This window comes from Truncatella angustata (genome assembly GCF_020726525.1).
Source record: "Truncatella angustata strain MPI-SDFR-AT-0073 chromosome Unknown BKA67scaffold_1, whole genome shotgun sequence".
Taxonomy (NCBI): Eukaryota; Fungi; Ascomycota; class Sordariomycetes; order Amphisphaeriales; family Sporocadaceae; genus Truncatella; species Truncatella angustata.
In genome coordinates, this window is record NW_025763381.1 from 2,951,681 (window position 1) to 2,963,415 (window position 11,735).

The following is an 11,735-nucleotide window of genomic DNA, read 5'->3' on the forward strand; positions in this document are numbered from 1 at the left end:
TGCCTTGCCTGGCCTTGCCCTTGCCTCTGCCTTTGCCTTAGGTAAACTACGGATACGGATACATACGCACAGGGCCTGCCGCTGTCCCAAGCGTCGGACAGAGTACCCACGATTACATACATAGTAGAATCGAATTCACGCTACGCACCGTCGCCGACCCGCATCTGCGCATTGCGTTGGAATACTTTGCATAACCACCCGACCCGACACCTAGACTAGGACCTGGATCTGGACCTGGATCTGGACCTGGCCGACCTGATCTTCAGACTCAACACACCCCCCCAAACCAACCGCACATCATCGTCATCCATACTGCTGTCGCGTGCGCGCTTGTCCATCAGCGCGCGCACAAGGTTGAAAAGCTGGCTGCGCTCACTCTTCTCAGTCAAGCCGACACCGAACTTTCCCTCCAGCAACACCTCGACCTCGCGCCCGAACTGCTACAGTACAACCCTCACCTGGGTCCCGACCTGGACGAGGAAGAGCCGTTGACGATGGCGGCACAGCCGGTGCCTCATCAGTCGACGGACAAGAAGCGTGTCAAGGTCTACGAGCTTCGCAACAATGACTGGTTTGACCGCGGCACCGGCTTCTGTACCGCTGCCCTTCACGTGAGTCCTCCATGCCGAGCCCCCTCTCTCTCTCTATCTCTCTCTCTCTGAACTCCTCCACCATTACGCGACCGTGTTTGGCCCCACTCCAAAACTGTTTCCCTTCCCCTCATCCCATTCATGTGAGAAACAAAGTCGCTAATACCATCACCTCCTGCACAGGCCGATGGTGATCAGAGAGAACCAAGAGTCACAGTCGAGTCTGAAGACCCGCCACACCGCACACTGTTGGAAACACGGGTCGCAAAAGGCGACTCGTTCCATAAGCAGCAGGGTAGGTCTTGGTGCCGCACACACAGTATTTGGAATGCTTCGGGCCCTTTGGTTGCATAAAAACTGACTTGCGCCTTCCCAGAAACCCTGATCGTGTGGACAGAGCCTAGCAATGGCGTCGACATGGCCCTCAGCTTCCAGGAGGCCGAGGGCTGTACCATGATATGGCGTTTTATCAACCAGATCCAGACACCTGGCCGCTATTCCAATGGCGCCGACGACAGCTTCTCCGATGATCTTGCCATGGACGCGCCTAACCCCATCTCACTCCCGCCCCCAACCCTTGGTACCCTCGCCGATATCGAAGGCCAGTTGCGCATGATGAGCGGCACGGGTAACGGACGTGATGCTCTGACGAAATACGTCCTCAACGAGGACCTGATCGGAAAGCTATGCCCGTTGGTATCCGAGGCCGAGGATCTCGAAAGCCTCAACGACTTGCATCGCCTATGCAACATCATGAAGATCGTAATCCTTCTCAATGACACTAGTATTATTGAGCATGCGGTCTCGGACGAATGTGTCATCGGTGTGGTTGGAGCCCTCGAGTACGACCCTGATTTCCCTAGCCACAAGGCAAACCACCGACAATGGCTAGAGGACAAGAGCCGTTATAGGGAAGTCGTCAAGATTGAAGATGCTCAGATACAGAAGAAGATCCACCAGACATACCGCCTGCAATATCTCAAAGACGTTGTCCTAGCTCGTATTCTTGATGATAACACCTTCTCGGTACTGAACTCTTTGATCTTCTTCAACCAGGTCGACATCGTTCAGCATATCCAAGCAAACTCAAACTTCTTGGTGGAACTATTCGACATTTTCAAGCGTGTGGCCGAGGACCCCAAGAGGAAGAAGGACGCAGTACTTTTTATTCAGCAATGCTGCACTGTTGCCAAGAATCTCCAGCCGCCAGCCCGACAGACCTTGTATAACAACTTCATCGTCCACGGGCTGTTCTCTGTCATCAATTTCGGGCTGCGCCACACTGACACTGCGGTTCGTGTGGGTGCTACCGACATCATGGTGTGCATGATAGACCACGATCCCCAGATGATACGTCAGACTATCTACCGACAGCTCAGCGAAAGTCAACCTCCGCTCACCGATTCCCTCATCGACCTTCTCCTCATCGAGGTTGACCTAGGCGTCAAGTCCCAGGTCTCAGATGCGCTCAAGGTGCTTCTGGATCAGGGCCCTCCACCTCAAGAGCAAGCGTTTGCCAAGGCCAATGGCGAGTATGCGGCGCGCGCCCAAGCAAGGTTACAAGCGGCTGCAGACCCCCAGCAAGAACGTTTCTTAGACTCCTTCTATGAGAATTCAGCCCCAAGGCTTTTCCAGCCGTTGGTGGCTCTGGAAGGTCGTACAAACATGGACTTCACTGTCCAACAGGCTTCCATGTTTACCTACCTCATCGAGATTCTCTGTTTCTTCATTCGACAGCATCAACACCGCAGTAAACACTTCGTCTTGGACCAACACATCGTCGAGCGTATTGAGCAGTTGTTGCACTCACCCGAGAAGTTTATAAAACTAGGTAAGCACGTTATCACTACTCCGTTTGTCTCAAGCTAACAGACTGCAGTCGCTATCAGGTTCCTCCGTCAGCTTATCGGAATTCAAGATGATTTTTACATAAAGCAGATAATGTCGACGAACGTTATCGGCACCATTTTGGATGTGCTGATTGTTACTATGCCTCGGGACAATCTCCTGACCTCGGCGTGTCTTGAATTCTTCGAGCACATTAAGAAGGAAAGCATCAAAGATCTCATCAAGCACATGGTCGAAAACTTCCGGGAGCAGCTGGAGAAGCTCGCATACGTACCACTGTTCGCATTCATTGTCCAGCGTTACGACCAAACACAAGGTTTTACCGCAAATGTGGAACAGTTCATGGAATCGGAAGAGGACGCCAGACGCAGGAGACAGGGGCAGGTCATGAACACGAGGACTGGTATCATGGAACATCTCATGGAACAGGGCGACGAAGAGTACTGGAACACCTCGGATGACGAGGAAGATCTGCAAATCAGGACGGGGAGCCGTACGTTAGCAGCAAACGGCTCGTCGCCGACCACAAAGTTAGTCGACTATGCATCCGACGAAGAGCTTGACGAGCATATCGAGGATGGCGATCTCATTCCTGATAGCCAAATTGATGAAGAGAAGATGGACGAAGATGCAGACGAACCCAAGAGCGCAGGGTCTCTACCTAGTCCCCCGGAACGGCTGTCTGAGAAACGGCGGCGCGAAGAAGATGAAGAGGATGACATCTCAAAACTCATGGCCAACAAGCGACGGAACAGCTCATCAGCCAGTTCCAACGCATCGAGTACGTCTGGGTTTCTAGGCAAAAAGAAGAGACTTGCGAGCCTCAGGGACGCTGGAGGTGGTCCCAAAAAGATCGCCATCAGTCTGAATCCCTCTCTAGGGGCTGATTCCGACCTGCCCAGCACAAAGGAGGATGGAACATCATGACTTTGTCTAGGACAGCTAATTTCTGGCGCTCACAATGATATTCAGTTGTGACTTTCGAAAAAGACCAATGATTAGGGACCGGAATGGCGGCGTTCATGGGCGACAATTCGTTTTGATTTGCATGGTTAGGGCCTTGGAAAGGCTTAGAAAGGGTTTAGGGATATGCCCTCAGAAATGATGATCCCCCATGTCATAGGGTTGCAACTGCTCTGGGTGTTTTTGGAAGCCCTTTTTGATGCGTGGTTGCGGCGATCTCATTTATGGAGCCCCGTTAGCTTTGTACCCATATGCACGACACGTATACTTTGATAAGTTCAGGCTTCGAACTGCAAAATAAAACAAGTCACTGCGCAAACAAGTAGTGAGATGAGAATAATCTCACGTATGATCTGCATCATGAGACTGCACACTTGGACGTCTGCTAATGATTGTGACCAAAAACAAGTGTAACACCAATGGACAATGGAATGGACTTGCGCGTAGGTATGGTACATACTCTTACAACTTCGCCGCCACCTGTACCCCATCGGGCTCTGAGATCTCAATCACCAGTTTGCCGAACTGCTTTCCCTCCTTTATATCCTCAAACAAACCGTTGATGCCATCTAGATTATCCAAGCCCTTCACCGTCCGGCTGACAATAGGCTTGATCTTCTTCTGCCGCACAAAGTCCACCATCTGCTTGAACTCTTCTCGCGATCCCATAGTGCTCCCCTTCAGCTCCACGTTCTTGAGCACCGCTTGCATTAGCCAGTCCATCTTCGGCGAGGTCGTCATACCGTAACAGCTAATGACGCCGCCAGCCTTGAGGATCTTGCTCGCCTTCCCAACAATATTCCCGCCCGCCCCGTCGACAACGGCATCCAAGAACGGCCGGTCCTGGGGGAGCTGCTTGGCCAGCTCCTTCTCCCAGTCCTGGGACCTGTAGCTCACGCCGCCCCTGGCACCCATGGACACGGCCCTCTCGATCTTGTCCCGGCTCCCCGACGTCACGTACATGTTGCACCCCATCGCGATGCCGAACTGCAGGACCTGCAGGGCGACGCCGCCGCCGATCCCCGTGACGAGGATGTTGCGCCCGGGCCTCGCGTTCCCGGACTTGGTCACGAGCGCCCGCCAGCCCGTGAGGCCAACCAGCGGCAGCGCAGCGGCCTCGGCCGGCGACAGGTGGGGCGGGCACGCCTCGACCTCGGCCTCGGGCACGACGATGTAGTCCTGGGCCGTGCCGTCGGGATAGAGGGCCGCGCCGCCGATGACGCTGAAGTTCTTGTACTCCTCGGGCCCGTCCGGGTCGGACTCCCAACCGCGGCACGGCGTCAGGAGCACGGGCTTGTGCAGGAGCCTCTGGGACTCGGGAGAGACATCGGACCCGAGCGCCACCACTGTGCCGTAGCCGTCTGCCAGGACCGGGTTCTCGAAGGAGAGGCCCGGGTATAGGGCTTGCCGCTGGAAGAAGTCACGATGGTTCAGGGCCGCGGCGTGGAGCTTGACCAAGAGTTCGCCGGCGCCGGGCTTTGGGATGGGCCTCTCGGTCAGTTCCAGTGGGTAGTATACTTGTCCCGGCTTCCCCGGGGTTTTCTTGATGGTGAGAGTACGCGACATTGTTTTCGTATCTCGAAGTCCCTAATGCTCAAGGTGAATTTGTGAGCTTGTGCGTTACATAAACTACACCTTTGGTTGTTCGGCTAGTTTGTTGGGGCAATTGAGTAGCTTTGTGAAGTATAGAGTATAAAACCAGTCTATGTGTTTGTAGCTTTATTTCCGATGCTTCGTCGTCATCAAACACGGATTGCATCGCTGATCACTTATCGCTGCATTTGCGCAGAAACACCCCGCAGTGGTCTGGTATCGATGTCAAAGCTGGGGAAAGCTCATCCCGGGATAGCGGAGTGGTAGTCCCCAAATACACAGACCTCGGCATTTATCCCTGTAATCAGTGGCCCGGGATGCTCAATTAACCTTAGCTGTGCAGGTGAGCAAGAGTTCAAGTGGAACTAGGGAAGCAATTTGATAGTACAGAAGTATCGTCTCGTACATCTACAGAGTGGATGTGAGCCATCTGTTGAAATATGGCCCAAGTATACTAGGCGCTGATTATAGCGCGACCTTGAACTGGCCCTCGATTTGTGCGCTGAGCTGCAAAAAGAAACACACAAGTAGTGCAAGCGTGGTGTCGGTCCAACCTCATGCAGAGCTTCAGCTTAACCAATGCAGTAAGGCTCGTTACACACTCGATGGAGCTGTTGTCGCCAGTGGAATGCAATATCCAACGGCTCACAGCAGCAAGTATATCGTGGTCTTTTGAGCCCGCAATACTGAAGTTCGAGATCTTTCTCTAGAGGTCGCCTGTGGCGTACGCTGTTCCGGGCACTAACTGGGAGACTTTGTTATATACCAGCCACGCAGGACACCAGATGGCCGTCGCCGACTCGATTGGTGAGTAGGCTCCTGACAGGATTCCCCGACTCTGGCATGGATCGAATTCACGGTCACGTGGGGGAGTCGCCGACCATGCGGTAAATTGCACAATGGAGCATCATCTAACTGGTCGCCGAGCAATCGGGGTCGTATAGATAGTCCCCCTGCTTCTGCCATCATCTCATCTAATCCCCAGGACTCAGGGGTTACAAGCGAACGTTACCGGGGACTTGGGTAGTGGGTTGTTTTTTAGTGCCCGAGATCGCCGAACTATGTATTAAAAGCTTGGTGTGCGAAGTGGTCGCCGTCCAAACGCACTCCGCAATGTCGCGTTTTTGAAGCCATGAGTCGTGTTTTGCGGAGGATCTGTAACGGCTAGCATCCTTGCTTCTGCAGTTGCCATCGTGCAGAACGTGGCTTCTCAGAAAGCAACTGCCACGCTGGAGGATGATGGTAGGAACCGGGATCATGGTAAAGTATATTTTGCCTGCTGATAAAGAGCTGGATGCAGTCTTCAATGCTGGAAGCCCCCAGATTCGTTGGCGACACAGATGTGAAAGGTCCGACGTCGAAAATCCAACCTATTAACCGTATTCGTGTTAGGAGACCAGGATGGTGAAGCTGGAATGGCGTGTTCTCTCCGCACCAGTACGCATTCCTGTAATAAAAAATGGATGGAGGCCGTGACCGCTAAGATCAGGGGCTTGGTTTTAATCAGAGACGCCCGAATATAGCTCCCGCCCGCTGCTAATTGTTGTTTCCATGGTTCCCGAACACGACTTCGCCGATGGGGTCAAGCATGAAATCCATGCAAACACAAAGTCCTTCCTTCGGGTTCTTGCGAGTGGGCCGTAGGATTTCCTGGAACTTTCTGTTGAATATCGAGGGCAATATCATTGCCATTATCTCTGGGCCTTGAATTATTCTTCTTCCACAAGTCATCACCAAAGAGTACTGTCAGACACCATCATAATGGCCTCAAATCTTTTGGCCACGGCCTTCTGTGGTTCTGTCTTTGGTATGGCTTTGACTGCAGCTGGGGTTCACCGTCCTGATGTGATCATCGCGCAGCTTACATTGCAGGACTTCCATATGCTAGAATCATTCCTCGCAGCTGCTGCAGGTAGTGTGTATGTACAGCCCGGCGTATGGTATTAACCTTTGTGCAATCAACACTAACTTGTCAAGGGCGCTGGTCACCTTTTTTCAGCGCTTAGATTTTACCAAACTGCCACCCCGAGGCTACTCATCGATGGGTCTGTTCGGAAGTCTCGACGGTAACATCATTGGCGGCCTCATTCAGGGTACCGGTATGGCTCTTGCCGGGTCGTGCCCAGGTACGGTTTTCGCACAAGTTGGCGCTGGCATTCAATCAGGTGTTTACACGCTCGGGGGCCTGATTGTTGGTGGAATATTATGGACTGGCTTTCTACAACCATACCTACAAAGACGTTCCAGCAAGAAGCCAGTGCTCAGTAAACCTATATCCGTGGACAAAAGATTAGGCCTCAGTCAGCTAGCTACGGTGGCGGCCATCGAAGGAATTTTTCTTTCAGCAATTGCGATAGCTGTGTCTCAATCAAATGGAACGACTCGAGGTCTGGTTCACCCTGTCATCGGTGGTTTGCTGATTGCCTGTGCTCAACTTCTCTCTGCCTCGACCCGAAAGGCGTTACTGGGAACATCGACAGCATTTGAAGAAGTTGGCAATGCGTTTTGGTCGGTCATTGGAGGTCGTAGCAGAAGCACAGGCACGCTTTCCTACGGAAATATTGTGTTTGTCTCCGGTATGACGATCGGGGCCCGCCTCCTTGCGTGGCGGTATCCCTCAGTCTCGTTATGGTCTACGGTGGCGTCCAACCCGTTAAGAGTCGTAACAGGCGGAGTGCTGCTCGCTATAGGGTCAAGATTATCAGGTGGGTGTACATCCGGACATGGTATTAGCGGCATATCACTACTCTCAGTCTCGAGCTACGTTACGGTGGCTGCGATGTTCACCGGAGCCATCAGCACTGCCCTGCTACTGTATCGGTCTTGATGAACTGCATTCATGCTTATGACTGCTGCTGGCTTGAAGACTGTGGTGTGAGCAACATATTGCTTAATGACTGATGCTTGTGTTGAACAACTGCACAACAGCTTCTGACCTTGCGGTGATACATCGCTCAGAAGAAAAGGCACGCTGGAGAATATAGTGTGCTTGGCTTCTCGAAATATTTGAGTGTAGAGAACATAACTTCATTTTCACAAAGGCTCTATGCCGTTGACTGGTCTCCGTTATGTCAGTTTTCCGACCAAGCATAGATGCAAATGGTCTTCGACGCAAGATAGTCAACGAAAAGCGACGAGACCTACCAACAATATTCTTCCTAAAAGCCATAGTTGAAAAGAGAATATCAACGACATAAGAATATGGTACGAAATTTGGAATGGTACAAATTATATATGCCGGCTCAAAGAGCCGAAAGCCTTGAGTGCTTCGTGATCCATTCAAAACCCAGCCAGAAGGAAGAAGAAAGAGAAGAAAGCCGAAGAAGTGAAAGATAAAAAAAGATAGAAAGAGAGAGAAAGAGAGTTAGATAGCTCTAGTGTGTTAAGGATCATGTACATATATACAGCCAAATTGCCTGGGCTCAATATTAATCAAAACTTCTAGAGGCGAATACGATCCAACACGGTCGTACTTTACATACAGAGATCTAGTTAAACCTTGCCTCGTATGTTGTCCGGATGAAGCTTGTGTTTGTTTATAGTGTAAATCGATATGATATATGATGGCAATATTACATCGGCATCAGAAGTAAGTGTGAAGTTCTTCGGGATGCGCTCCTAATTGTTCGAGAGAGTAATTTCTGTCAAAGCCTTGTTGTAAAGTCCGGTTTTGCACCAGAATTGTAGCTACTGAAACACGATTGTCGAAACTTACTCTGATAATAGGTCGGTATTCTGCTTGATTAATTTGTCACACAAAGGGACTGTATCAGACGTTGTATTCTACTTTGACCTCAAGCGCAAGGTTAAGGTTCTAATGAATATGGTGAATTTTCGCAGAGACAGATTGTAGATTACAAAGTCTGGACCGTAGAGCACCTCTTTCTTAGAAATCTCATGCTAGTAGGGAGAAAACTGACAGCTTGGAGACTTCCTTGATCATCTCTAACTGCACAATGATCACTTCTTGTGTCATACGCATCACATGGGTGATCGGTTGAAACGAAATGTGGAAGATTGAAGGGACACGCAGAGTCGTTAGGGCATTAAGGCTGTTTGTCCTTGCTTGAAAGCATACCATTAGACTTAAGTAGAGTGAAATTAATGTAGCAATTGAGGGCAACCGAGATGGAAGACACCGTCAACGACTTTTTGTTAATACTTTTTTAATACTTTTTTTATATACATTTTTTTTAACTTAGCACTGACGTCAAAATCTCTAGGTGACTGTGACATGTTTGCTTGGCGTCCATGTCACACACAAGAATACTCGGAAAAGTTTACTAAGTACTAGGAAGGCATCTAAGATCTTGTTGTTAGCTAGACGATACTGTTGAACATGCATTTCTATACGCTGGACTGACGGCTTCGGATTTTCTGGTTGTGACTTGCATTGTAATGTTCTTCCCTTTCATGTTTTCCATTATATGATCTACAATACTCTGTGGAAGCCACATAGGACTTTCTCCCACGACCAGCGTTGATTCAGCACGGCAGGGAAAAACTAATAATGGTCCCAAATGCTAGACTCCAAACAATGCCTCTTGGCAGGTTACGCCCACAGTCGTAAAAGTGGCAGAATTTGAGGTCTTCTCGGTTGGCTGAGGGCACAGATTGAGTTCTTGCACTGAACTTCCCATTTTCTTGCAAGGAATAAAGAGAAGAGAATAGGAATTTGTTAATATGATCACGTTACTGCAGTTGAACAGCCCAGCTTCTAACTAATGAAGTCAATGAAAGCACATTTCATCTGTAGTTGTGCAAAACGAAACTTGCACAGCTCATTATACTCCATGGTTTTGGGCTTACAGCGACGGCAATATGACCTGCGACGATGAGGTGACTAAGCGCTATGGCCAGAAAACAAATCAGCGTGCCAACCTTGGGAAGACAAGGATATTCAATGTTTCCATACATTGAAGATTACATTGTATGTATGTGGGCAATAGAGGATGTATATCAAACTGTTCGAGCACGATTGGAAATGATGCAGTCATTCGACAGTGGTACGTATGAGTTGAGTTGGTCTAAACTCAAAAATTATGCTGTGCAGGTAGGACTCATGCTGACATAGGGAAGCAGTCATTACCGGCGCCAGTTGGTCACCATTCCGTCAGGTCCGCAAGTTGTCAAGGCATGAAAACCAGAGGGTCATTTCCACTGTATCTTAGGCGACATATACAGACTCAATATTTAAGCTCATTGTGCAACTTTCATGATACATCCATATGCTGTCACAGCAGTAAACTTGGGAGCAATCGGGTCGAATCGTCATCAGGAAGTTTAGTCCAGAACCTACTTAAAGTTTAAGACCACTGAAGCAGACGACCAGACGACAGACAGCGTAAAAAGAAGCAATGTCTTGGAAAGAAAGAAAGCGCATTTGATGTTGTAGGTGGCTACATATGAAGTCCGCTAAGGAAGGGAGCTGCCAAGCACACGAGATGAGATTCGCGGGGGGGTTGGCCCGTAGTGCAGAGCCAGAGCTATGTTAGGCCCCGTTACCCGTAGTGCTTCCCACCCAATTATAGAATGCCAGCCACTCTTGTAAGCCCCCCGCGTTGTTGTAGCGGTCAGGTCCAGACTATGACATCAGAGGTATCAGATGAGACTTTGGAACCCCTGATCCGTCTGGTGCTCCTCCCGTTCAAACTACCAAATTGTAAAGGGTCTATGATGCCATTCCCACGGCCCACATGTCGCTCTGTACTCCATCGGGCCAATCACGCAAAGATGCTTCCGGGAATTACATTTGAGGTCCCTGCAGTTATCGTGAGGTGTATATATTAGACTGTCCCATCAAACGTGGCTGTGAGGTATGTCCGAGTCCGCCCAATCTCTCCGTACGCGACTTGAAAACACGGTCAACAAACTTCAGTAAACTACTATTTGTTGGGCAACAGGACAGCTTGGGACTGAATTAGTTTTTGTATTACCACCGTGCAACGACTTACTATAATTATTTGCACTCGGGCTCCACAACCATCAAGGGTAGCACATTATTATCATACACCAAATTTGATCAACACTCTTTCGGAAATCATACAATATGGTCAAAATACCGGCGCCTCCAGACCCTCGAAAATTGCTCCCACGCAATGCCGACCCGGAGCATCGTGGAATGCGCAAAGAGCTGGAAAAGAAGCACGGCTACGGGTACACAGAGCCACTTATTCTCGGCTTGCTTGGCATCGGCCTCGTCTGGAATATCGAGAACCAGGTCGCCAAGCACGAGGAGCGGAAAGATGAAGCAGAACGGAAAGAAAAAGAACGTGAAGAACGACGGAGGCGGAGGAGAGAAGAACAAAGCCGGTCCGGCACGTGGCACCAAGGCGACGAAAGGAACGATCGTAGTTCAATGAACCGTCATGACGATCGAGAAAGAAGCAGAGAATATAGAGACGAGTCGCGTCGAGGCGGCCATAGGGATGAGTCACGCCGTGGAGACTTTAGAGATGAGCCGAGAAGACTGGACTATCGTGATTATGAGTATCGTGGATACCGTGATCAATATAATGATCAACGAAACGACTACCGGTATGCGGATAGGCGGGATGGGAGTGTGAGGAGGAGCAACCGGCGTGACTCTTTCTAGGCGGGTCTACAGAACCCACCCATACGTACACGAGCATCCAGCAAACAGCAACCTTGGTACTTTCAATTCTTTGATCTAAGGCATAAAGACATGGATCAGATAGGGCTTCTGGGAGCATTGGGCATGAAAACGCCATTAAGCAGAGG

The 11,735-nt window shown here is 50.2% G+C and overlaps 4 protein-coding genes across 4 annotated transcripts; 3 read left to right on the forward strand and 1 right to left on the reverse strand.

Moving 5' to 3' along the window:
- The first annotated feature begins 308 nt into the window (after positions 1-308).
- On the forward strand, positions 309-3,496 carry BKA67DRAFT_28573 (component of IIS longevity pathway SMK-1-domain-containing protein). Its single transcript, XM_046095976.1, has 4 exons — positions 309-611; positions 774-909; positions 967-2,421; positions 2,470-3,496. The coding sequence occupies exons 1-4, from the start codon at positions 495-497 to the stop codon at positions 3,363-3,365; spliced, it is 2,604 nt and encodes an 867-aa protein (XP_045963907.1). The 5' UTR covers positions 309-494; the 3' UTR covers positions 3,366-3,496.
- Positions 3,497-3,863: 367 nt separating this feature from the next.
- Positions 3,864-4,967, reverse strand: BKA67DRAFT_508548 (zinc-binding dehydrogenase; the record flags this gene model as incomplete). The annotated part of the gene is made up of 1 exon (XM_046097164.1): positions 3,864-4,967. One exon carries the CDS (start codon positions 4,965-4,967, stop codon positions 3,864-3,866), a length of 1,104 nt encoding a protein of 367 aa, XP_045963908.1.
- Positions 4,968-6,755: 1,788 nt separating this feature from the next.
- Positions 6,756-7,821, forward strand: BKA67DRAFT_529916 (YeeE/YedE family protein; the record flags this gene model as incomplete). Its single annotated transcript, XM_046099152.1, has 2 exons — positions 6,756-6,913; positions 6,972-7,821. The coding sequence occupies 2 exons, from the start codon at positions 6,756-6,758 to the stop codon at positions 7,819-7,821; spliced, it is 1,008 nt and encodes a 335-aa protein (XP_045963909.1).
- Positions 7,822-11,043: 3,222 nt separating this feature from the next.
- BKA67DRAFT_652995 (uncharacterized protein) lies at positions 11,044-11,589 on the forward strand (the record flags this gene model as incomplete). The annotated part of the gene is made up of 1 exon (XM_046106273.1): positions 11,044-11,589. One exon carries the CDS (start codon positions 11,044-11,046, stop codon positions 11,587-11,589), a length of 546 nt encoding a protein of 181 aa, XP_045963910.1.
- Between the last annotated feature and the right edge of the window lie 146 nt (positions 11,590-11,735).